At 39.4% G+C, this 27,898-nt stretch overlaps 1 protein-coding gene across 7 annotated transcripts in view; it reads right to left on the bottom strand.

Moving 5' to 3' along the window:
- The window catches only part of TMEM241 (transmembrane protein 241), a 63,025-nt gene that overhangs the window by 30,092 nt on the left and 5,035 nt on the right, over positions 1–27,898 (bottom strand). For 3 of the 7 annotated variants that reach the window (XM_055705729.1, XM_055705733.1, XM_055705735.1), the window contains exons 3-13: positions 25,393–25,470; positions 21,048–21,129; positions 17,793–17,870; positions 16,377–16,402; positions 14,875–14,926; positions 13,627–13,675; positions 11,590–11,635; positions 10,579–10,614; positions 5,708–5,734; positions 3,389–3,423; positions 2,047–2,116 (exon numbers count right to left, since the gene is read on the bottom strand). In XM_055705729.1, coding sequence (XP_055561704.1) covers positions 2,047–2,116; positions 3,389–3,423; positions 5,708–5,734; positions 10,579–10,614; positions 11,590–11,635; positions 13,627–13,675; positions 14,875–14,926; positions 16,377–16,402; positions 17,793–17,870; positions 21,048–21,129; positions 25,393–25,470 — 579 coding nt within the window. The remainder of the gene's footprint in view (positions 1–2,046; positions 2,117–3,388; positions 3,424–5,707; positions 5,735–10,578; positions 10,615–11,589; positions 11,636–13,626; positions 13,676–14,874; positions 14,927–16,376; positions 16,403–17,792; positions 17,871–21,047; positions 21,130–25,392; positions 25,471–27,898) is intronic. The other 4 variants (XM_055705731.1, XM_055705734.1, XM_055705730.1 and 1 more) reach the window with 3 other exon arrangements.

Raw genomic sequence — 27,898 nt, 5'->3', positions numbered from 1 at the left:
CTTGTAACATACTTACAAGCCACTGGTTGTGAACCAGTGAAATAGTGTAAACCAGCAAGCAGGGAATAGAAAGGGACTTCAAAACATGTGAGGCGCAAACTACTGTATGGCTGGTTGAGAGGCATAAGAGATTACAAAGTGCTGGGGAAGGTGCATGGGAAAGGAGATAGGATCAACACAGCATACAGGTGGTGAAACAAAAGGTGTCTTGGTATTTGAAGAGAGTATGCTGTTCTGGTTAGTGATGCAATGCAGTTGGTCCCCTCTCTGCAATAACAGGAGAGGTGGAAGATGATGACTTCCTAGGTCAGAAGTTCCATGCTGGGCTCCAGCACCTCATCCGAGTGCCATTCCATCCTCAGTACAAGTGGCAAAGGTGTGTCAGCCACATCTCAGTTACAGGTGGTTTTGATAAACCAAACAGTAGGGCAAGATAACTGCCCAGGTCTAGAAGGTAGGATTTCTTTTACACTGAGCCATAACACGAGTCCCCAAAGGAATAACTGCTGTGCCTGAAGCCAAGAAAGTAGATGCTGCTTTGATGATAAAAGATAGGCCCAAACTCAGCTCCCTGTTGCAGAGGATGAAGTGCTGAGCAGTACAGCATTCCACTCTAAGAAACCAGTGAGTTCAATGAAGCAGCATTGCCCAAGCTTTGGAAAGTCCAGTAGCTGGCTTAAGTTCATTCCAGGTCTTCTGCCCTGCAGAGAAGGGCTTTTAGTCAGAGTGATTTGAAGCTGTTTAGTGTTAATTCAGAGATAAAAAGTGAAACAGCTAATTATAATACCTGAAATATTGATGTCACAATTAACGTCAGTTTATTTCATTAAATAAACAGAGCACTTTGCACCTTACTACTTGCACAGGTAGTAGATTTAGCTGCATCAGTTACCCTTACTTTATATTGTACAGGTTTTCCTCCAAATCCTTTATGTCTACAAAGACACTGGATTACAAGATGTAGGAGAGCAACTGAGATGCTTGTTTCTCCATCTAACTATTCCTTTCCACTTGCTGTAGTGTGCACCTACCTACTATACATGTACTGAAGCTGGGGCAATGGAAACAGGAGGCTACAACAGTGGTAAATTCTAATGAAGTGAAAGAGAAGAGTATCTGGGCTAGACAGATATACATTATTACCTGCAGTTAGACCTTGCCTTCAAGAAGAAATAGATTTCACCTACCTTCCGTGGAACAACTTATTCATTATTACCTAATTGCAAGTTACTTGTAGCGTGGATAGTCCACCCTTGAAAAAAGCCACTTTTGTACCAAAAAACTGTGTACATGGGGATATTAAAAAATATTGTTAAATATTTTCCCTTTTTAATGGAAAATTTGGATACAAGTAAGAAAATCCCTAACAATCAGGAAATATTTTTGGCATCAGTTAGCATGAAAATATTTTTTTCCCCTCTAAAACAAAAATACTTCCATTTGGCAAAAGACTGGAGGGGAAAGACAGGAATAATTTTTTTTTTTTTGAGATAATTAAAACCTATAGGAAACATTTATGTTGTCCTGTGAGAACTACACTATTAGGCAGTGAACTTTTGCTACTCAAAATAAAGGAATGCTTGTTAAAGCTTTTCCCTTTTACCCAAAAAAAGCATTCTGCCAAATAACCAGATGTACAGGCAAATAAATCCACGTACACCCATATAACGCTGAAAACTAATACTTTGTAATCACCACAAACAGCAAGTTTTACAAGGGCTAATCTGACTTAAGAAGCATTTGAGAGATGCTATTTATCAAAGCGTTGCTACCTTAGTTAAAATTATTTTACTGGTGACTGGGAACTCGCCTGATCAGAATGCACTCACTCAGATAAAAACACATATACTTCCAGCACATTTGAATCTCGGGCCTTCAAATGCATATCCACCGATATGCAGAGACACATATTCTCTGCAGTTTTACTGGTTTATGGCAGCAGAAACTAGTATAACTAAGGTTTTGCACACACCAAAATTTTTAACTGAGAGTCAATGGCATCTCTTATTTTGAAAACATTCACATGTCCTGTTAAAGAGGGGTTACCTGGCGCAGCAGCTGCTATGAAACCTGTAGAAGTACAGGAATGGAAAGTCCAAGGCACTGAAGAGATCACCTGAGGGACAAAGTAATACACTCAGTGGAACACAGGAGAAAAAAATTACCCACTGTTACAAGCAGGGGAACAGCAATTACACGAACATTACTAGTTTAACATTCCTTTGAGCCTTTACAGCTGGCTGACTTTTCATTTATGATGCTTTCCACATTTCTAGCTTGTTTAATGATTTCTCTCTGACCTTGCTTCTAGCCAGTTCCTGCCTTTGGTTGAAAAAGGGGAAAGGGATACATAAGAGTATTCTTTGCTAGTATACAGAAGACCCTGCTTAAGCAACATTTGCCAGTGGGTACGCATGCATCATATCCACTTCTTTTATTATAGAGCTTGTGATAGTTCCTGCTGAAGCAACAGGAAACACAGACATATGTTGGCTGCTTCCCCGTCCGGCATTTGAACTCTGTCACACAGAGCAACTTGAGATGTTTAAAAAAGTCCTCCCAGATCCAAGTAGAGCTCTTGAATACTTGCATTTCCAGGAACCTGGGCCCTGATTGCTCTTGGTAGCAACATTCCCAGGGGTTCTCCAGCTTTCAGGCTCTACAGATTTGGAGGAAACTCCATCTTCCACTTTTTGAAACATAGGACTATTTTGCCTAACTTGTCTTTCTGTCCTAGTGGGGGAATGCCTACATCCACAACATGCACCACCAGGCAAAAGGTAGAATTTATGTTTATTTAAATGGTTTTTCCTTTATTTTTCTGACTGAGCAAATGTATAGTGAAAGCAACAGATGCTCATCTTTATCCTTCTAATTATTAAAATACCAAGATGCAAGGAATATTAGCCACCATCAAATATTCAATTTCTCCATCTTTAGCCTTCAATTTTTTGATACTTCAAATCCTGCCATGGGCTCAAGTGATAAGATACATCTTACGAAAGCAACAAAACAAAATCTCTGCATAGCACTGAGGGCAATGCAGAGAAGAAAACTCAGTTCTATATGGACTTCTGGGACACTGCTCTGAAGAGGACACACTGACCTTGGGAATCCTTGTTATTTACCACGTACCACCTCAAAAGCAGTTCTTTGTTCTTTGTCCCATGCTGCTGCTTTGCAAAGGGAAGCTAAGGAAGGTATTAGTAAATATGCAAATTACACAGTGTTATATACCCCCTCTCTTCTTCCCATCTGAAGTCATATTATTGGTCATATTCCTGTTGAATTCCAGGGCTAAAATCCTAAGGGTTTGGCCTCTAAAAATATGCATGGAAAGGAAAGGCAATATAGAAATCTAAAAAAGGAAAAACTCAATCAACTTTACCTGCTGGATGGGATGCAGAGGCCAACAGCACCACACTAAAAAATAAAAAAAAAATATTTTCATACTACAGAATTTATGACATGGCCTGTAAATGGACAGTTCTGTGTTTGTTTTTTCATGGTGAAACTTATTCCAGTTAAGTAGAATAACTGAGGCATAAGCATCAATTAAAAAAAAAAAAAAGTTAGTTGGGAAGGAATTGCCAGGGTCACCCAATACAGTCTCTCATCTGAAGCACAACTATCACCAATATTTGATCATGTCCTCTGTGACTGTGATAAAAATCCAGATCTCAAAAACCTCCCAGCATGGAGATTCCACATCTCTCTGAGTAACCTCTCCCAGAGCCACTCTACCCTCCTAGAAAAGAAATTTTTCCTGATGCCCTGTTTCTAGACCACCAAAGCTGCAATTTATGGTGGTTGTTCCATATTATACCATGAACCACTCCTTAGAAGAGTTTGGCTCTGTCGTCTTTGTAACTCCCTTTCAAGAAAGTATAGGCAGTTTTAGGTTGCACCTTCGTTTCCACTTTGTCAGTTTCTACCAGACCAGCAACTTCAAGCTCTCCTTGCAGTAGCCCATGTGCTCTACATCACTAACAATGTTAGTAGCCCTCTGCCAGATCTTCAGTTTCTCAGCACCTTTCTTGAACTGGGAGGCCCAAAACTGAATAGAGTATGACAGCTGCAGCTTCAGCAACGTTCATAATAACTTCTCTCAATCTGACAGCCACACTCCTAATGTAGCCCAGTACATGGTTTGCCTTTATTTGCCATGCACATGCACTACTGCCTCATATAGATCTCAGCATTCACTATTACCCCCAAGTCCTTTTCAACAGACCAGCTGTTCAGCCAGCTGCTGACACCACTGAGACTGAATCTATAAAGAACTGTATTTATGTCTAGACTTGAGTGTCTTTCTGTCCGAGGATTGATTTCAGCTGTGTACTGATGTCCACTTTATAGGGATGTACATATATTGCATGCAAGAGTCAAATATAGTCTTGTGTGTGTGGCTGTGCATGCACTGCACATTCATGCCCAAAATGTCAGTTAAAGATAGGACAAATGTGCAATTAAACAAGTTTAAAAAAAAATGCATGAAAATAAAACTAAGTACTAACCCAAATGGTGCACACTTTTCATAAAGATACAAGTGAACAAGAAAATCAGTTGTAATGGTTCTTTACCTGGAGTATCACTTAAGATTTCCGAGGTCCTACAAAGACTTCATCCTCTGAGTTTGCAGTATAGGATTTACAGAGCCTTTTTCAGTGCTACTGATTCGTCTGCTAAACTTTTTTTTCTCCTATTTTTCTCATTCCATGTTATTCCCAAGGTTAGAAGGCTACAGAAACGTATTCTTCCATTATAAGATGGAAGAAGTATGCATGTCTCCAAAGCAGAGCTACAGCTTTCTCCAGTTACCAACAACAAACATCCATGACAAACACAAAGGACAAAAGGGAGAAGGAGAAAAGAGTATCTGGAGAAGTCGATTCTTGATAAGCAGCAATCACTGCACTTACAAAGGTAAAAAGACATTCATTAATGTCATGAATGCTAAAGCTAGGCAATTTTCCCTGGCTAATTACCAGTGAATTTTACAGTTCACTAGACGCAGTAAAGGCAGCAAAGTGCCAACCCAACCAGCAGAGGAATGAAAGCCTGCTCAATGAAAAGTTAAGGCAGAGAAAGAGCTGGAAGTGGTTCCCAACACGGTGTTATGGCCAGAACACCGAACTTACTGTATATGAGCTACACCCAGTACCTGCAGTAGTACAGTATCATCAGCACGGTGCTTATACCAGGCCAACTCCCTTCTCCAGTGCTAAAACAGTTACCGTTTCCAAGCCTGCTTGCCCTCAGCTGGTCCCAGTTCTCTATGCAACCAGGCTACTGTGCTTCGTGGACTGCCTGCAGCATGCTTTGGTGAATCCCAGCATGATTTGCAGAGGCACTGGTAGCAAACACAAACTGCAAAGAGCATGGAAATCCCATGGCCAAGGAAGCCTTGGGGGGAAGCTTGTCACCGAAACCAGCCGCGGAAGACAATGGGCTGAAGGAGGAAATGGGTCATGACTGACAGGCAGGTGAGTATTTTAGGCTTAACGTTTTAGACAATGTCTTTGAAAGGCACCAGCTGGTACAGTACGTTCACATTGTCAATATTTACATATGTTTTTAAAAAGATGTGGTTGTCACAAAGATTGTAAACAAGGCAAAGCAGATCACTTACAGTAGGTAATTCCCCCCCACCTCTCCTCCCCACACACGCATGCTCTCCCTGCATGGGATGCCAAGGGGAACTCACCATAAACAGGCCCAATTCCTCAGTTTCCTGGTAAAGAGAAGAAAGGAAGCAAAGGCCTATTGCTTTTGACTAAATAACAGAGAAAACAAGATCCTGGCGGGGCAAGTGAAACTGTATCAACAATGATGAGAATTATGACTAAGCGGTGTTTCTCCACTTTGGCTTTCTGCATTATTAATTTTTAAACAAAAAAGCAGTGAGACTGGGAAATGCTCAGACAGAAACTTCCTTCTTCAACCAAAAGGAATTGATAACCCTACCAGACATCCCAGGTCTCAATCCAAAGAAAACACAGCAGGGAAACAAAACCTTCTTTGTGAAGTGCAAGGCAGGTTAAGGCAAATGGGTTAGATGCCATTAAAGCTGTACTGTGACTCTGCTCTCAACAGTCCTCAGTAGAAAAGACATGATGATGCTGTAAAACCAGATTAGGGATTCAGAGGTTTCCAGCAGGACAGCCTGGACATCCAGCTGCAGCAAAAACAAAATCCCTGTGCCGGATTTCTCTGCTCCTCCCCTTTTCCTCTGTACTCAGTACTGAGGGCTGGGTCACCTGTGGTTTTCTTTCTGGCTAAAAAGAGGTTTTGTCAGCAAGAACAGCAGTTTATGCCTGCGAGGTGCCCTTTCCTATAGCAGAAAATCTACTGCAGCTTTTTTAATTCACAAAAGTGACAGATTAGCAGCTTTTACAGAAGCCAGATGTAGTTCAGCTGCACAGGGTAGAGTCTTTACCACACACCTTTGTCAGTGCCATTTAATTCACTATTTGAAACTCTCCCGCTCTAAGTCTCTTGTTTCCTCACCACTGACTGCTAGGCTATCTGGTGTGCCTTTCCGAACAAATATCATACAGTGGCAAATATTGGGATGTACTGAAACTTTCTTCCAGGTTCCCTACAAGAAGTAACACATCTCTATCTGCCTCAGCATAGGAGAAAGTCCAAGATGAGCCACGACCCACTTCTAAGGCACACTGTGTATCCCTCAACATGCCAGGTAGACATTACTGCCCCTCCCCTCACACTACCCCTTACCAGCTAGCTAGGGGGGAGAAGTCTGTCTCCCTCCTCGATAAAAAGTGGGGAACTGAAAAGGAATAAAAGAAAATGGAAGATTACTGGGAAAAACACTAGGAAGTAGAACTCTTACGCAGAAGTCGGAGTGCAGGGAAATACAAAATACTGCAGTAAAAAAGGGTGGTGGGAATAAGACTGGAGGATTAGAGGGAGGTTCCTGGAAGTACATTTCCCCTCTTCTTCCCTGCTCCCTGCCCCACATGCTTAAACACAAGGGAGATGGATGAATAGGATGGGGTTGGGCACTGAGAAGCAACATCACCCCTCCCTTCTCTGCATAGCACAGCTCGGCTCTCCCTCCTACACTTGTTCCTGGTCTGGCTCCCTTTTTAAAAGCCATTGAATAATCATGCTGTAAGTGATGAAGCGAGAAAAATGCCACCCTTTCAACATCTGCAAACACTTCTTCAGATCTGTTTTGTTCTGAAATGTTCCTGTTCATGTACCTTTGCTTAAGATGTTCTATCCTCCCAAATTACTCCAGATTTTAAAACAAGAAACAGTGCATGGCATGTAGGGACAGCACACATTAGGAGACACTGCTAATTTCAGCTATAACTCTGGAAGTGTCCAACAGAGCCAGTACAGTTAACGTTTCTTTTTCATCTAAACATGTATTATTTTAATCTAACATATTGGTACATACTAATATCCAGTAGCTCGAGGCAGAACTCTTCATCTGCTCTATCCAGCCAATCTCTACACTCAGAGTACAACTGTGCTTTTGTACTGAACAGAAACACTTTGAACAGCCTCTATTGTAACAAACCTATATATTTTCCTATATTTTCCCATATATTAGGAAAAATTTCTTCACCAAAAGAATTATCAAGCACTAGAACAGGCTGCCCAGGGAAGTGGATGAGTCACTGTCCCTGCAGGTATTTAAAAGACATGTAGACATGGTGCTTGGGGACATAGTTTAGTGGTGGACTTGACAGCATTAGGTTTATGGTTGGACTCAATGATCTTAAGGGTCTTTTCCAACCATGGCTGGAATTGATTCTAAACACTATCTGGCTGCTTTCTTTTCCCCACACAGCCTCATGTCAGCTGCCTGATCTACATTAGAAATAAGGAGCTATGAAGACTATTTGTAATAGTGCTAAGGAGAAAGTTGCACTGATACCACAGTAGCAAGCTCCTTCATAAATCATAGAATGATGCTCGTACAGACAAGACCACCTGTACACATTAGACTGTCCTGTGGTGGAGGTAGAACTGGGATCCTGTCATGGCCAAAACAGTCCTCAAAAAGCCCTGAATAGAGGAAGCAGCACATGCCTTAATGTCTGTTAAATCACAAAATTTAGCGCTGGGCACCCTCTGACAGGACTAAGCATACATTTACAGTGACTCTGACCCAGAACTGCCTGTCAGGAGTTAGCACTCATTCAGAGAATGTTCACAATAAAATGCCCTCTACGCAGTGTGATTTAAAAACGCTTTTGACTGTTTTCCACCGGAATTAAGCTTGTGCAATAAAGCTGTGTGTACACATACATACATACATAGCTCTGCATAGCTCTCAAACACGCTGACCAGCTCCATCCAGATTTGGGAAGTGGCAGGCATCTCCAAGATAACTACATGTGCAGAGGTCTCACAAAGAGACAAGCCCTGCCAGTGCCTTCTGCAGCAGAAAGATTTCAGTCCATGAGACACTGGAGGATCTTCACTGCAGTGGCATGTCCTGAAGGTTGCAAACAAGGAGAGAGCTTCTGCCAAATATCACACCCTTTCAAACATCAACAGTTATTATGACAAAACAAAACTCTAAAATAAATCAGATGCCACTTATCCCATTGCCCATGGTACTGTTTTCTCTAGGCATGATAAGGTCCAAATGCTATGGACTGTGAGCTTCTCTAACACATAGAAATATATACACACATCTATAGACACACAGACATACAGATATCCACTGACCCAAGCCAAACAAATAAGCATCCAGTCTTCTACCTCCTCTAAGCCACCTGTTTTCCAGCAATTACTTTGCACCATCATCTCACAAGCTACACTGACCTTTAAGCCACTTAATGGTGAAAATCTTTGCAAGCTTTGATAACACATTTTTGCTTTTAAGCAGATGCTGAAAAAAGCCATCTTCCACTTCGCACTATTCCATTGTTGTTTTCTTTAGTAAAAAGAACAGTTTTTAAACACATACCACTGCACCTCACAGTTTCTTAGCAGGAAGTTTCTCCCTTTCAAAATCTTCTAAATCAATAATCATACTTTCCATGCAATGTGGAACTCCTGCTCTCTGCTGGACACAGCTTCACAAATTTCAAAGGATACCATCAACTAACAAAGCAGGAACCCAGCCCTGGCTTTTCAATCTAAGCTGCAAAATTCAGATCTTCAGCCAAAATCTGAATTTAAAGATTCAGGCCCAGATGCAGTTTCAACTGAAATGACAACTGACAACTACAGTCAGGCAGGTGCCAAATGAAAAATCAATTGATTTTACTGCTTGCTTCATGATTCTCCCTTCAACACAGACAAATAGCTGCAGCTCATGCAATATTTCATGGGTTATTTTTGCACACAGCAGCATATTTGCAAGTTCTGTGGCTAATTCTTCAAAACAGTTTCAACAAATACAACTATCTTCTTTGAGTAAAACTGATTTGCTTTGCAATTCACAGTAGATAAAAGACAACCACTGACTTAAACAAGAGCCTACTTCAAGCAAACTGATATTCAGGTGTTGTCAATGTGACCCTGGTGAATAGACACTGGGATCATACAAATGCAAAATCAAAGGCCCACATTACTTACTTATGGAAATCAGATATTTACTCAAACTAAGATAGAAAGAGATACAAAGTATTACCATGTTGATGATGCTCACAAGATAAATGGGAACTGAAGTAACTGTCCTGCACTGGTGTCCCTCATATGTTCCGCTCAAGGTACTTTAATGTGCTCAGACAAGAGCACACATCCAACTAATTAAATGGACAAGAACAACTTTTGTTATGCTTATTTCTAATTTCTGCTCTCTCTTTCATTCCTTTTGACCATCCTTTCCTAGAACTTAGTATCTGTACTCCATAGTGTTCCCATAAAACTTCAACTACCGTTCCAAGAAAAGAGGTCAACATATACAAGACGTGATTATGGGTGGAGGAGAATCTAGTAAAGTCTCTATATGCCTTACTTCAAATAAAGCCTCACAAAAATCTAGTGGAAGCCATGTACACCAAATGTTCTGGCTTATACGGCTCTTTGAGGAAAGGACTGACTTTATTAAAATGCAGGGGTCTCTGGTCAGTGACACAGGATCCTTCACTATGAAATAACAAGTCGCTTTTATATCTCCAGATCAGAAAAACAACTGAAAGTCTGAATTACTCAATCCCATTAACAGCACTCTGAACAATCAGTTATTGCTCATGTTTTTTACATGTTGTACTTTTGTAATCACTACCTCCCTTCCTGGCAATTTTGTACAAGTTTTATTTTCTGAAGTGGGGGATTGCCAGGGAGTTACTCTGTAAATATTATTTCTGGAAATGATAGATCACTTCTGCACATGGTTGTTAAAAAATTCATAATTAACACCTCGTTACCTCCCCAGGTGAATATTGGCATGTCCACCTATAACCAGAGCCAAAAAAATTCAGCTGCTAAGCCATTCAGCTTAGCACTATTCTTTCAGTGAATGTCCTGCTAAATAAATACATTTAAGTAGTGGTAGACATGAGTTACCAAACAAGCCACAGTTGAAAATGAAAATATATACCACATAAAACCAGCAGTGGCGTATCAAAGGCTTATTCATTTTACCTGAATATGTAGTTGATGTACTGTTGGTCCAGGTCACTGGGAGAGGAGGGAAAGAAAAAAAGGTGTTCTTTTAGTAATGCCATTCATTTGGTGTAAGAGATCAGCATATTAAGTAGTATTATAACACTGTAATATTACATAATATTAATATTATATAACATATGACACAATGTTATGATTAGGTAATACAATTATATGCATAATAACCATATTGATCAATATTATATTATCATTATATTGATCAGCTTATTAATTTACACATTTGCATATTATTTCTGTTGTTACTATGTCATTGGGAGTCTCATTTAAAGTGAAGATAAAGTGAGACTGACTAAAATATACACTCCTTAAATAAAGACGGAAAATGGTTTTGAAATAAATGAGCTTATCCATATTCTATACACACATGTATTATGTACATATATGTAATATGCAGCGCCAACATATCCATCTCCATCCATACAGACCACTGCAGATTATAGACACTGTGATCATGTAATGCCATCTGCTTTCAAAACAATTATTGTCTGACTGAAGTTTTAACACACACGTGGAATTAGTGCAAGGTTTCAAGGTTTTTAAGGTACTCAGCTATTCCAGTCCTGTGGCAAGGCACCAGCTGCTAAACACTTTTGAGACCGTGTCACAAAGGCAGACACTGACACACTCAAACCATGCAGCTTTCAAGGCTAACACAAACATCTTAGTGCCCATGCCAGTAATTAAGGGTTCTTTTTCCAGAACTGAGTCATCATCCTTTGATGATACACTGTTCAAAACTAATTTAGTGTTCGAGTTAGCAGTATAACTATCAATAACCACAGGCTATTGTTATCAACAATAAATAAGGCTCCTCTTGTAAAAGACTTCATTAATGATTAATCAAGAGTGGCCCAGCTCACACTGGTAATGCAGAGATCACTACAGTTTACCTGACTACTATCTAGATGTGTCTCTAACCCTCTTGGATTGCAATCTCTTTCTTTATAAAAGAATATCAAAACACATTACCTTAAAGAGCCAGGTTTCCATAACTTGTGAAATACTTTGTAAGCCCCTGTAATTGAAATGACATGTGTAATTGCCATAACATGCAATCATTCTGACAAACAACGACTTGTTTGGCTGTGGTACCAGTAGACGTGGAACCCCTCTGAAATAGTTTAGCAACATGGCACAACGGATGCCTAAAACATGAGTAAAATGAACCTTCACTTCAAATTAATGGTTTTCAAAGTGTTGCCATCTCAGAGTACTATCATGCTACATCTTTCTATTAGTCATTCTGACGAGACATCTCCTAGGTCACAGCAACTACAAGGGAGTGTCTGTGTGTCTGTAAACACATGAAGAAAAGTGTTACAGAATGGGTTCTTCAGCCCACCTCATTTTTTTGGTAACCTCTATGATGTGTTCATCTATGTAGACCCCTACAGCTGTTGGCTCTGAGCCATCTTTCCTGTTCAGAGTTCTCTCGGCTCTAGAGTCTCCAGGTTCTTTACATTCTTAACCTACCCACCTCTTGATTAGCTCCCATTTCTATTCTGTGAAAGGCTTTAAGCACTCAAGGAAGGAACAGTATAGCTTCATGCTCTATTTTTTCAGACCCTTTCTTCAAGGCTTTGTTGGGTTTTTTTGATTCACAGAGACAACTAGAACATGAAAAGCAAATCCACTAGGACACTATGTAATAGATGTCCTCAATTCTGCCTCCATTAGACAAGCTGAAAGGTAGAACACGTCCTTTCTCTCATGCTGTCTTGATTAACTGTGCAGTAAGTTAGTTCAACTGTTTGCTCTTTCTTGTACATCTTTATTGTCAGTTGATAGGAAATCTAATTATACAAAAAAAACCCCAACAGTCATATCAACAACTTTCTCTCAAAAACAAGAGAAATTGAAAGATGCTGTATTTTAAACATAAACATTATGTTGGCACTTCCTACACATTTCAAGCACACAGAAGAGGACTCCTGAAGATTCTCTAAGCAGTTTTCCACCTCCATGGCCTAGTACTGCTTTACAAATGAGACCTTTTGGCTTTGAGAAAGCAATAACATCACTCCTTACAACAAACAAGTATTTGAAGTGAAAAATCCTTAGCTTTTTGTTCTATCTAAATGAGTCAGTGTTTACCACCTAACATTTCCTAAAGGAAAAAAACCCAACTATTTCTTATTTATATGTTAACAGCATTTTAGAATGGTATCTCTAGATCTCCCTAGACTCAAATAGATATAAACACATCAACTCTGCCCTGAAAATTTTAAAGTATGAATAGACAAAATAAAGAAGGAATCATCCCTAATTTGCAGAGAAGACTTAACATATGAATGAGTCACTCACTAAGTCTATAGGACAGCTAAGAACCAAATACAAGTCCCCTATTATCCAGCCTACTGCTCCAAAAGACACAAATCTCCTAGTTTAAAATTACTACTCTTGTTTTCTTCAGATTTTCTGGTCTGACCTTCTAGCTTTTCAGGGAAGAATTATGATTTACCTAAATCCATGTTTAGTCTGAAAAAGACAAAAGAAAACATGACAGGCTATGCAACTGATTGTTAAAATTTTTACAAATGCATATGATTGCATAAAACCCCCCCAACACTTCAACATCCTTCATCTGGGAGCATATTCCATGATATTTTAAAATATTTTTGTCAGTTTTTAAATAAAATCAGTGTGAGCAATAAAGCTCTAACTACAAGTTATTGCTTGGGTTTTTTCATGTTTCTTCTCTCCTCCGGAAGAGGTGTCTCTTAGTAAGCAATCACCAAAAACTCCCAGAAAAGCTTAGTGCTAATTAAAATTGTATGTGCATTTTCTCATCCACTGTTAACTGACTGCAATATCTAGTCTATTCTGTTGCTGTTTTCAATGTAAAACCTATAAAAGGAATGCACTTTTTTTATATTTACTGAGCTTCTTCATTCTTTCCAAGTGTTTCCTTTATCAAGAACCTCAAATATCAGTAACTCACAATGAAGCAGATTTCTCCAACTCATTTACTCTTCCTAATTCTTTTTCCAAAAGAAAATGACTTACCAACACAGATCAAGTGAATTAGAGCCCATAAATAACCGTTTGGATCAAACTGCAATAAAGAACATTTACATAAATCAAAGCACATTCATGTAAACACATGTATCACTAGTTCCGTGCAGTTAGCTTCACAAAGCAAGCGCAGTGAGTGGGAGCTATGCTACAAAGAAAGAGAAGACCACTAAAGACTAGGAAGACTGAAGTTTTTCTTGTCCTGCTTAGAGACTTGGCATGTGCCAGTTACCCAGGCTCTCAGCTAGCATTGGCAAGAATAGTTCTATTTCTTTCAGGTATGTACAGCATTTTAAACAATCTGAGCATACAGACCCCTGTCTGTTTAGTCTTATATTCTTGTATTGGCTGTCAGGGAGGGGCAAGAGAATTAGAGGAGGGGCAAGAGAATTAGAGGAACGTTGCTAGGGTTTTTGTCTTGTTTCCTCTCCCCCCTCAGCCTCTGCAGTAGCTAAGCAGTCTCTCTCCCCAAGGCTCCAACTAACCACAAAGTATCCAAAAGAGTGCTTTAAACAGACACCTCTCAGCAAGGTAGGCTCTCTTCACAATCAATGGGGAAAAATAAACATTTTTGAGAGGAATTCACCTGGCATATTTTAGATGTCTGCTTCCAGGGCAGACTAATTACACACCAGAAGTTCCTCCTCTGTACCATGGACTATGAAGGGAACTAGTGCAGGTGCAACACTTCTGACGTCTACATTTGATCAGATGCACCCAGACAAGGTCCCAGATTCATCCCACCTGACTTCAGATATTAACTAAAGTATTCAAAACAAGGAAGTAGCCTTCCTAAGTCTCCAAAAGAGAAAAACATCTCCAAGTAATGTATCTTTGCTGGACCGAGTGCTCCCTGGAGGTACCTCCTTTCTTTCTCCTGTAGCTACAGAAGCGTGTAAAGTGATTACAAAGCTAATTTAGGAACCTCCTGAAAGTACATGCAATTAATTCAAACCTAAGTGATTTAGTCTAAGCCCTATAAGAAGTTAAACTGTGGTTTCCCCAGCCACCACTTTCACTGAAGAGCTGTGTGTCCACACTGCTCAGCGGTTTTACCATGGTAAACACACCAAGCAAACACATTAAAAGCAGCTAGACTACAACATAGCGATAGGCAACATTTACAATTCCTTCACAGGAATCCCACCCTAGCTTACAAGTAAAAGCTGCATCCTTCATATGCTAACAAGATGTCAAACATCAAGGTTTCACTAGAGCTGCTTACAAAGCAGAGCTCACCTGTGTGTCACATAAAGGAAGGCACGCTGCTGCTACCAGGAGGAACAGAACGCTGCAGAGGGAAAAAAAAAAAAAAAAAAAAAAAGAAAGACCAAAAGCTTGTCACCTGGATTTGTACTCTCAGCAAAGTATAGGCAATTCCACTTATTTTTAACTGACATTTCATTTGTTTAATTTTTATTCCATATTTAAAAATTAATTTCTGCCACCAAAATTTAAGTTTTACATCATGCATTCTGCATAACTCATACATGGCAAAGCGGTATGAGAAGAGAAGCAGCTCAAAACATCTCAGCAGTGATGAAAACAAGTTTTTGGTAGGGAATATTATTCCTCACTTGCCATCTGGCTTCCCTACGCCACTTCAGAAAGCCAAAATCAACAAATTTCTGGCTGTGAATAGCTACCAAAAAGTTCTTCCACTGTGGTGAATTGCCTATTACAACAATTCCAGCAGAGGTAACTCCGTTAAAAGTGATGGTGTAACTCCAGAACACAGAGCAAAGTGGAAGTGTGTGGTATTACACTAGAAATGCCTTAAGGACAGCACAAGTCCTTCCCTAGTCCACCAACTTGGATTAAATAAATTTTTAACCTGTGGCTGAGTCAGTATTTCTACAGGCTACACTGAATACACTGATGCGGAATTTCTGTGGACTGTCACTGTTAATAATAATAAACATTTGCTCTTGCAGCTTACTTTTCTGCTCTCTAGGGAGTAGGAAAAGGCAGAATGGAGATGATAAAAACCCTGGTATCCTTGACAACAATCCAGTGGTGAAAACAAGGCCACAGTAAATCAGATAATGGAAACAACAGGGAGAGATTAGGAAGATGGTGCCCCTAGGTACACTAAATAATAACCTAACATTTTCCACTTTAAGTACAGCTAAAAGATTACAGAATGTGGAGGACAGCAAATATACATTCTTCAAGGGGATGGGGGGAGGGGGGGGGCAGGAGAATGAAACTTTAAATACACTACTGGCTGACTTCTGTTTGTCCCTTTCTGTCTCCTCTTTGAAGCCTAAACTAGGTCAAATGAGGGTTGGTAGGTTGTGTAGCTTAATATGGATGATTTTCACAGACTGGATATCACTCGCCTTTTCTTTCTCAGGAAAAGTATTTTTAGCCATTTTCTATCACATTAATTATCTTTCTCTTGCTGTTTCAGATTACCCACTGGAACTTCAAACCTGGTTTCCATCTGCTTTCCAAAAACATTCTTACAAGCACTGCTTTGTTATTCAGGAAGACTGGCCTTCTAGCTTTTTTTATTTTCATAAGGAAAAAAAAAAGTATCTATTTAAGCGACTGTAAAAAAAAAAAAGAAAATACATTTAAAAAATGTTTAATTATGCCTATGTTGCAATGTAGGCTCACCACCCATGGGAATGTGCCTTACATTCTTCATTGTTTTGGTGTGCCATTATCTGAAGCAAATGCAGAAGCTGGAGCCAAAACAAGTCTGAATCTGAATCTGAGCAGTTTTAAAAGCTTACCTACAGACTTTCAGATGAGAGGTCTGCTGTAAAAAAGAAAGTAAGATTAAAAAATTTAAATTTAAAAATAAAAATGGTGAAATAGTGCTTTCTCCTTCCAAAACCAGGAAAGTGATGACAGCTGATCTAACCGCACTAAACACATTGAAAAATCCAACGAGCAACATTCAACAGCCCCATTACATTCGAGCAGTGCTTCGCACATTTAATTTGAAAAAAAGTACCAGGATTACAGATTAGCCTAGTTCAACCTGATTTATATTTTCAGATTACTTACCAGCAAGTAAGCCAAAAACCAGACATGAACTTTATACCAACTTGAACTATACCAGAACTGGGTATTGTATGTACTCAAATATTGAGCATCCTTAATTAATAAGGTACTACCCCAACCAAATCAGTCTTGGTCTGAACTCATGAGAGTTTCCTGATCCTTTGGTGCAAAATTATTCCCCAGAAGCTTCCCAGAAAGACCTGTGTTTGCATTATCCTTGTCCATAGTGTTGGCTTTTTTTAAAGAGAGGAGTCAAGCACTTGAAGCTAAAAGGAAAATATGAAACGCTTTGACAGGGACACTAATCAGAGGACAATGCCACAGGGACATGCCATGGTACACACTGCTATGTCACTTAGGCATAACCTCAGTGACCTCTTCAATTTTATTAGGAGTAGCAAACATGGGGCCATTTATTTGTCTTCTATATACACAACAGATGTAATGAATGGAAGATCCCTTCCAGGGCAACCCAGAGGCCACTGTAGAAACAACTTTGTGATGAATGATTTCCCAGTGTTACCTCACACAGCAACTCTTTGGTCAATTAGAAAAGCATTTCACAGCCTAAAAAGAAGGATCCCCAATGCAGTTTGTGAGAAACAAACCCAGCTCTTACTAAAAGGCACAGAAATTATTCTCCCAGCTTCAACTGGTCTTGGGATAGATTCTCAAGCATTCAAAACAAATAAAAAAATGTGCTGTTCTTCCTGCATTTCATGTGGAGATGTGATCTATCTATAATTACACAATACTCTAAATATATTACACTGGTTAGATCTAAGGACCCAGTCCTCCTCCCTCGCAGCTCAAACAATGAGATTCTTACGTGAGGCATGAGAGAGAAGGGATATTAACTTTTAAAAGGAAAAAAACAAGCAGGATCAAGACAGTCTCAAAAATGCGATCACACTGGTGATACACATTGGCAGTGTTTCATCAACTAAAGGGGAAAAGAAAACATCAATATAGATACTTGTCAACAGCAAAGCTCTCTGGGTGTCATTAATGACTAGCTATCACAGCAAGACTAGAAAAGCACATGGCACTAATGCCCATATTAAAAGAAACCAGGTGTCTTGTAACAGGGCAGTTTATATCACAGGAGGTACCTTGAATGTATCTATTAATAGATCAATTACCTCTTTCTGCACAAACTTCTGGAACCCACAGGTTATAACTTCTGCCGCGTTGTGCACGGTGAGGAACACCGGGATTGGCTGCCGTTGGGAGAGAACAAAAATGTCCAAATCAACCGGAAAAGTCACACACATAGGAAAGGGCACTCCTTTTAGGGACAGCTGTCCCACATGTTTGTGGTTTTGTGTTTCGTTTTGTTTTTTAAGCTGTAAACCTATGCCACATCTCCTAAAAGGGACTTAGACCTATTCCAGTCACTATTACACGGCACAGGCATCTTTAAATGCTGACCCTGCTTGCTTCTTCTCCCACTTTTGAGTGCTCAGTTGGTTTGTTTGTACACAGTTACCTCAGTAAGATTTGCTCCAGGTTTCTGCCTCTAGTTTTGCCTCTGTTCAAATATCTGCAGCCTCCACAGTAGACAGTTCTCATTAGTCTTCCCATCTCTGTCTACTGGTACTATGAATGCAGTGTGACTCCTAGCAACAGAATTACGGGCAAGATAATTTTAGGTGATTGCTTTCAATTACTGCTAGGAAGAGCTGCCTGATATTAGGGTAGATTTGTAATAGTTCATACACAAGCGATGTTGAAATCATACCCACTGAGGTATCTGGACACCATCCCAACATGAAATCATTAAGAAACAAACCTCAATGATAAAAATAATTAATCAAACACCCATTGCCCGAGGCAAACCCAACCAGAATTAGTGGTTCATAACACTTCCTCCAAATCAGATCCATGGTGTCTCAGACAGTTGAAACAGAGGCAATTCTCTGCCTCGATTAAGATAATCTAAGGACTAAGGCAGTTGTAGGAAGCAGTATTTCCCCACTTGTGTAGAGTATTTAAATCACATGAGTAGAGAATGAGTTAATTTCTCAGTGATGTCCATGCCTTTAAAGTATCAGGTGATATAGCAGCAAATATCTCTTAAATTTGACTTTGCACTCAGAAATCTGTGTTTTCTGGATTTTTTTTTCCTTCCCATAAAGCCAGATAAGCATCGCTAGTTAAACATTTTAAGTCATAATGACAACTGGGGTGGATCCATAAGCACAGCAGTTACACCAAGATAACTTTTAACACCTCTAAATTAGCAAGGAATGAAAACCACTCAAACACAACTGTCATGAATTTGTCAGCTCCAGCTTCACTGGTTCTGAAAACCAATTCTCAACCCTGTTGCTGGACAACTGAACATAAAACCAGACGTATCTGACATAAGCATCCTGAGCCTGACACAATAATAGGAAATACAAGAAATAGCCATACACAAGGAAAGCTGACAGCAGAATTTATGTTCTTCCTTTTGTGAAGCCGATTTGTGGGGATTTTTTTTCCTCCCTCCCTGCTTTTGGCTCTTCCAAATATGTTTTGGAGCCAACAATGGCTCCAGTTTGCCTAGCCCGGTTAACCTTCTCCATATGTCTATTGCCTTTGATGTATTTCCTAAATTTGTGAGTGGGTTTAATGCTTACAAAAAGAAAGGTTTACTGGTTGGGCAAGCAGGGTGAATAGACTCTGTACAAACCTCCCCTCACAGCTCTGCATACTTTTGTTAATGCATCACAGTCCAGAGCTAAGAGTCCTCCTCCAGCTCCAGCCCTGAACTCCTGGGCAGGGGAGACTGCCAGCACCTCTAATGAGGGGCACAAACTGAGATTAAGACTGTAGCTCTGCCAGTATACAGGAGTGTTTGAAAGTGGGTCTCCTTGGATTTGATCCAAAAAGTGCACATTATTTCTGCTTTAGGAATAAACCCACTTGATTTGAGGTGAGCCAACTCAGGTATGCGTTCGGGAGTGTCCATTTTCCTTCTGCCTGTGCCATAGAATTGTTGTGCACAAAGTTACTGTCAGAAAAGCTTCTATGTAGCACTGAATTTAGCCCCAGCGCAGGGCACTACATAATAACTATGGCCTAAGACTACTTGCCCTTTCCTCCTAAAATGGCCACAGAATTAGGCCTCTAAATCCTTACTGACATACAACAAAAAGCCATGCACCTCAAGAAAGATTTGGGATACAAATCAAAACCATTCACAGCCACTCTGCCACTCCAATGCACCTCACTCTTGAAGGACCAGAGCAGGGACAGGAGGGAAACAAGGTAATTTACCAGATGACAAGGAAGTAAGAAGAAATAGCAGAGAGGATGTGATTCATTCCTTCACCTCCCAGGTGAGCAGGCAGAAAAGATGATGCTGCCAAGGCTTTATTGTTGTTTCCAGGCAGGGCTCTCCTTAGGGATCTTTGCTGAGTTTACACCAAAGAAGCCCAATTGGAACTTGCTTTGACAAGGAACCAAGAGGAATTAAATGCAATCACCCTGAGACAGAGCTAATCTGAAGGCACGGGGCTTCTGAGCACATGACTGTGCTTTCCAAAGATCACTTGAGTCCAAGATGAAGCCCCCAACCTTCTTTGTGAGGACAGAGATATTCTGCCCTTTTCTGCCCTACCTCTCCACTGGGATGTTGAAGAGATCACTACAAGCAGAACCTTGTAAAAAAATCTCTTTTGATCCTCCCTGTGGCTTAGGGGCTGGCAGGAGCAAGCTGGCTCTGGACTTAGATTAAGATGCATTGACAGAATGCAGAAGGGAACTAGTGCAGAATCTGGCCTTGCAGATGGCATAACAGCAGTAAAACATTGAGTTTTAAGAATTCACATCACAAATTCTCTTTTTTTTTTTTTTTAGGAAAGACTGTATCACTTAAGTAAAAAGCATTCAACTTTAATGAAAGCAGATTTGATATCCTCTAAACATTTGGTAGGTTATTGTGATTCAAATAGATCATAAAACTGATTAATCTAACACTTGCCATAATCTCTTTCCAACTTTCAATTTAGTTTTTCAAATCCAATGGTCTCCATCCTTTTTCTGGAAGGATTTCCCACAGATTCCACAGCCCCACTCCCCCTTTTGCAAAGTTACAGCTAGTAACTTCTTCAGCTTCTTCCCTGCTTGCACAATTCAGACCACAGAGGATCTGTTCTGCAAAACACTGAGTACTCTGGAGAGATGCTGAGTGCTTTGGACTGTCACAGATGTACTTTTTCATACTGCTCTACACTTTGTAGGATTGGACCACTGCTCTAGCACCGTTAACAGTGTATGTATTATTTAAACCCTCTTCCCTTCTTTCCCCCCAACCCAGGGACAGCATTAAATATCTGTTATTAAGGTAACGTGCTTTGCTTATAAAGTAGAGGTAATAAAGAACTGGTTTCTATTTGTGCATTGCTTACCAATCTAGACAGTGCCCTAGAGCCAGCATAAATAATGCCCACAAAAAGTACTGAAGCAGGAAGCCACGACAAGATTTCAGACCTGTGGAAACAATTAAAATACCATTACTTTACCATATTCTGTTTACATGCAGTCAGCAACAGTTGCTTGCAAGGAATATAATAATATGTACATATGCACATGAATTTCAAAGATGTCCATATTAAATTGATTGTCTGATTGTTCAGTATTCCACCCATTTACTAAAGAAGTCTGAGGTAAAAATTAATCACTTCACTTAATCCCAGATAGGAACTACCTGTAGATATATCTTCTTTCTTTTAGTCTTTCCCTGGCTCCTCTCTCTCTAAAATTGTTTGCAATTACAATTGCAATTCACAGAAATTACTCCTATTGGTTTTAAGGTAATTTCAACTAATTTCCTTGATGTGCTTTAAAAGGAAGAAAAACTGACAAATGAAGGCATAAAATGGTACACTTGCACAGACAGCACACATTTTCACTATGTACAAATACACTTGCCCACCCACACATTCATTTCTCAGCCAGATTTACAAAGACATTCTTCCTAAAGATCAGATTGTCTCTGTGGGAGCCTATCTCTTGAGATTTCCTAATGATACTCCTTTGACTAAGCCAAACTCCCAGAGGCAGTTTGACAGCTAATGGAGGAATGAAGTCATCAGATTGATCTGATTATTTTTTTTTTAGCCACGATTATTGCAGTAGGGTCAGGTTTCAGTTCTGGAAGAGGGCTTCAGAATTTGCATTTTTCCTTTTTTGATCTTGGTACTTAAAGGGAAAAAGGGATGACGTAGGTGGTAAATTTCAGAGGAAATAATGTAAGATTTTGAGCAAGGGAAGAACGGACTAGCAGTGATCTACAGGCCTGATCCAAAGGCTTCCCAGGACTGAAGATGCTGCTACCCCCGTCTGCTCTTCCCAAGCTTTGAAATAAAGTCAAGAAAAGGTCAGCGAATAATGCTGGTTCTCAAAACAAAACCAAACTGCTTGTAGTTCCTTAATTTGGATTACACTTCCAACTAGCATGTCAGACTTCAAATGTAATTATATGTATCTCTACACTACCACATTTCATGGAAGAGAAGAAAAAAAGATCACTAAGCGATGAAATCAGAACACTCCGAATGAAAATAAAACATGTGTAAATATTTGCTCTGGGTTTTGGGGTAGTCACCAGCATTTTTTATAAAACACTGTTCCTTTTAAGGTTATTGACTTCAACTGGAATTTCATCAAGACCAGGATCTAAAACTGTCATGCCTTATTACCAATGAGTTCACATCAGACACCAACAAAAATACCCCCATCCTATTGGAACTGCAACAAATGGAAGAAAGGAAGAGTGAAGAAAAGAAAGGAGGGTTGGGAAGATGAAAGGGACACATAATGAAAACTGAATTTTCATTTAAAACATAAAAACAATCACTCTTTCATGTTCTGCACCACTAAATTCTAGGAATCCCAAATATATCTTCATCTCCAATGCAACACTGAGAAGTGTAATGGAAAAGGACTTCAGATGCTTTTTCCATGATGTAAGGGTAGAATTTTATGCTGCCGAGTGGGAATTTCAGGACTGAAAAAGAAAGAATGCATGGATGTTTGATGTAACATGTCAGCAGCAACAATCTGTCTGATATGTAAACCAATTAGTAGCTTCTTATGTTGGCAATAAAGCGATGTACATGCAAAACAGGAAAGCTCAGTGCCATAAAAGAACTGATGAGTTTGTGGTTGTAGGGCTAGATCCAAAGTCCAGTAAAGTCAACAGGTAGGTTCCCCTAAACCACACTTTGGAGCTTTGATTTAAGCATGACTCTGAGCTGCTGCTTAGCTGTGGGGATAATTCAGCACTATGAGAAATGCCAGAACACACAGGACTTATGCGACTACAAGGGTTAGGCAGGAGCTGGGTGGCATATTGCAGCACTGGAAGCACTATGCAGATGCTACACATATTCCTCTGTGCTCCCCAGAGCCCTTGTTTTGGATACAAGTTTTGCAGACAGTCACCACGCAACAATGACAGTGACAGAGTCCATTACAGCTGGAGGTACTGGGGGAAGCAGATGAAAAGCAGAATATCCACAAAATCTAAGAGAAATCACTCTGAGTAATGTGTTTTTATTTCGTCTTTATTGTGAAACTGGGATTCCAGACTTTAGACAAAGGGTGATGAACTATGTGTAGTAAAATAATTCTGCTGAGACACTTTGGGATAACGCAAGCTGGCTCAGAAAGCATATGAGATCAGTCCACATGACAGAAATACTGAGACTTTGCAGAAATAAGCAAATGGGTGGCAGTTCATTATTTGAAGCATGACAAGACTGGGGACTCGATATGGTATTCTTAAGTATCCTACACATACACAAAAGAAACAAGCCAACAGATAGATTTAGAGACCAATATTCTATAAGAGTGTAGAAATGTTCTTATCCCAGTGGTAGGGTGAAGAAAAAACATCTTTGGAGAGGGAAGGACCTTGAGAGGAAGTGGTAGACAGAAGCTTTTACACATTATGTTTGTTTGTTGGGGAGGTTTTTGTTCGGTTAGTTTTTTGGGGACGTTGGGTGGTGTGGATTTTTTGTTGGGTTTTTTTTTGTTTGTTTCTTTTTAATACAGGAGATATATGCTACAAGCCCAGTTCAGCAAAGCATTAAAGCATGTGCCTAATTCTTCTGAAGAAACACAGGTTTAAACTCATGCTTAAGTAGTTGGCTGAATTATAGCCAAAACACGTCAATTAATTCTGGTAATTTCATTCGGTCTATTCTTCAACAGGCATTCTGTGTTAGCTAAGACGTTCCTCAAGATTTATTTTAAAAACTTTTCCTACAGTGTACTGACATCTAGTGGCCTGAAGCCTCCATCGTCAAAAAACGAACTAATTTTTCACCTAAACTTTTGGAAAAAAACATCCTTTTCAACAGCAGAAACTGGTTCTTGTCCAGTATTTTTTTAATGTCTTCCAAGCTTTTGAGAAATTGAAAGTATATTTTCCAAGCTGGGAAAAAATATTCAACTTCTTTCATATTTAAAGCAAAAGTAATCGTCTAGTGATGAAAAGTTGAACTAAAAAGGATGTGACTGACAGCTGTAATTCCTTTAGACTATTCTGTGAAGACAAAATCTGCATAAACAATATACATTTGATAATAATCTATATATCAGTAACTGCCACTACAGCAAGGTTTGGACCCTAATCTTGTATCTACCAATATCACTGGCAGCTTTTGCACCAATATCCTCGTTTTATCTACACTGCAGATGAAAGACAGGAAGTTAAATTCTGTTTCCATTTACAACTTCACTTCAGTTTCAGTGGTAATGTAGTCACTTGCATGGACATGAAAACAGAACATTGCCTGGTTGTTCTGACATACATGCAGGATTTCATTCCAAACGAGGAGATTCAGTTTTGCAAGCCAGCCAAACAGAAAATTCATCTGTTGTCACTTGCTAATACAGAATCACTGAAAAAAGTTACATAGCATGGAACTCTGGCAGTCACATACTCCAATCCCCCCAAGCTCCAGAGTGAAGTCACATTACTCAGGTCATTGTCCAGTCAAGTTTTTAGTATCTCCAGAGTGGAGATGCAACAATTGCTGTGGGCATACACCTCCTAAATTATACCATTCTGCAAAATACAGATATGCCACATTCCATACTGCAGAATGGATCCACCTGAGCAGAGTATAGTCTGCCAGACAACTCTTCCTGAGTTGCTGTCACACTCAGCTCAAGCAGATGATCTTTGTCTACAGAGCATCTTTTTATTTGGAGCTTGATTATTATATCAATCCTGTACTGCAACGGCTGCTCTTGCTGTGCAGTTATAAATGCTAGCGTTAGGCAAGGGTGAATGACTCCCATCTATGGGACACAGGTCTTACAGAAAAAGGAAGATCACATTTGTGGACTTCACTGCACTGACATTTTGGGAAAGGGTGCGTCAGTGTTGTTAACTAACATTACCAAGGTTTCTCTTATAATACAGTAACATAATCTAAGGAAAAGATGTGGATAGTTAGTTGGATTAAGTTATCCTTACAGTTTTCACTAACAGCTATGCTTTTTTGATTGTCTTATCAAGGTTAAATTGAATCCACTTTATATTAGTATACAGTTAAAAGTGCGTGTCATTGAACATTGATTAGACTACAACGTAAGATCTCTCCCACACTTGTGAAGCAGAAAACACACACACACAGACTTATATTTTAGCAAGTTAGTAACTTCCACAACCAACTTAACTACATCATAAGCCACCTACAGAAAACAAGTATTTAGCAAATACTGAAAACCCTACAGTACCTTGAACACAAGTTTATCTCCACCCAGCCCAACTTCCAGGAGATGTGAAGCAGAAGCCCACCCACTAACGTCTGCCACCTGAAATAGAAGCAAAACAGCTTGTTTGTTCTTGTTAACCACGTGGAATATAACCTTAGAATCCACAGAATTTCTCACAGCACACCCATGACTCTAGTTATCTATTTCTCTAGATTACCAGGGATGCCACTATTCCCCTTTGAATCTCTCATTTTTGTGGGCCTTCACTTTTTCCAAATTTTCTAATATTCTGATGTTTCCACTCCCATTTTAAATGTTTTATAAATTACCATCAACTACAATTACCTTAGTCATCCTACCAAAAACCCCATTTTATCATCTCTCCCCACACAAGGCTTAATAATAACAATAATAATAGTGATGTTACAGCCATGATGACCTGAAAATCAAGCAAGACAAGGTTTGTGACAAGAGATTACTATCTTTTCATACATAAACTGTTACTGTTTTAACAAATAAACATTATTTCAGAATTCAAAGACTCACTTCAGCTGAAGTAATAAGCCCCAAGGATGACGTGTGTAGTCCTCACAGTTTCAAACATTAGCTCTAGGACTTCCCATGGTTCTTCATGCTGGGCTTAGATTAAAAACTCCCTTGAACTCAGACTGCTCACACACACACACACATTTTGCGTAGCAGGCACCACGTGAAGTGTCATCAACAATAACATCATTATGCTGCATGAGCCTCTGATTCAGAGACTCTAGAGAAAACATCTTTACAGCCAGATAACCCTGCATATAAACCACAATACTGCAGTTTTCTCATTGAAAAGGTATGTAACCATTACATACATTCTGCATTGACTTACCTTACCTTAAAGGTGTTCCTTAGTCTATTATGGAGCTAGTATGTGAGGCCTTAGAAATGCTTGAGGATAACTTAAAATCAGTAGTGATGCACACTGATATTTTTTAAGCTTTTAAGTAAGTTATTAGCTTCCTTCTTCCTTAAGCTAGTGGTTTTCAGAGAGGTATTTCATGTTTCTTGGGTGAAAATCCTTAAACAACTACCATAGTTCAGACAGAGATACTGTATTGCAGTGTTAAATCACATTAACATCTGTAACAGGTATAGCAGTGGTTTTATTATTCCCATTCATTGCAATGCATTTAACCAGCTATTTAAAATCTCTCTCACACATATGCAGAATAAATAAATATTCAGTCTATGCAGTATTACATACAGTCGGACAGTGTCAGAGAAGAGCAAGCTCATTGATTCAATGCTACTATCACAGCTCACTTCACCTTTTTTTAAATGAGGAGATATGAGAGCTTAAAGATAGCCCTGATGTTTGCTGCAGGCTTGACCGTGCTCTACTCCAAGCAACTGATTAATTCCCACAACTTTATTGTGAAGAATTTCCTCTTGTCTCAGTTTTAAGGTCAGAAGTTAATAACACTTTCAGATGCTTACCACTATGCAACATAGTCTTAGATTGTATAGGGAACAAAAATAATGACAACAAACAATAACAGCATGAACTGAGAATAACATTCTTTTCCTCCTTTGCTCATCTGTCATAGCTCTAAATGAAAGTGTACCTGAGCCACTTAATTTTTAAGGAAAGGTCACTTTTAAAAGCCAGAACTTTTGGAAAAATATTAAGATGCTGAGATGCATTTCCAAATAACAGAAAAAGGAAGTGAGTGTGGTAACACAGATACCATAAGGCTTGCCACTGCAATATGGTTTTTACTATTGATTTACCACATATTTTACATACCCTGCTCAAAACCCTTTCCCAAATGATAAAAGGCTTGTCCAAGAGAGACTCCATGTGTGTCAAAACCGAAGAAAGCATATTTAACAAAGCTGAGTACACTCAAAGAAAATGGAGATTCCCAAGGCAATTATTCCTAGAGTTGACTGCATTCCTGGGGCTGCAAGTCAGGCAAAAATATAAGCCATGCCAAGCAGCAGTAAAGGAATTCAAGATATCCAGTGTCTGCAGATTTTACCATTATCTCAACAGAAGAAATGGGGGAAGTCTTGACTCTTAAGTGGTCAGATTTTCACTAAACATCTCACAAATTATTAAAGGCATTAATGGTATATATGGATACTTGACAAAACATTATATTTCTCATGATAAACATTAAGATATGACAGTGACTTCTGATTCAGAGTCACAACAAAGGCTAAGCATGAAAATAAACAACATGGTATTTGTGTATGCCTAAAGATGGGTTTAAGGTCGGTTTTCATTAGCACAGTAAAAGACTACACCACATCTGTACTTCACCCATGAGTGCCATCTCCAAAGAATACAGGCTGTGCTATAATTGCTACTTTCCATGCTGAAGCATAAGACTTTCAAAAAAATGAGAAATGACGGAGTCTATATCTTAATTACATCACCACCATGATGTTTAAAAATTAACCAAGACACATTAATGAATGTTTTACTAAGGCTTCATCAAGTAAGCCCTCTAGACAGCAAAAGCCAGTAATAGCAAGA

Source organism: Falco cherrug, chromosome 3, assembly GCF_023634085.1.
Source record: "Falco cherrug isolate bFalChe1 chromosome 3, bFalChe1.pri, whole genome shotgun sequence".
NCBI lineage: Eukaryota > Metazoa > Chordata > Aves > Falconiformes > Falconidae > Falco > Falco cherrug.
This window is presented reverse-complemented; position numbering and strand designations above follow the sequence as displayed.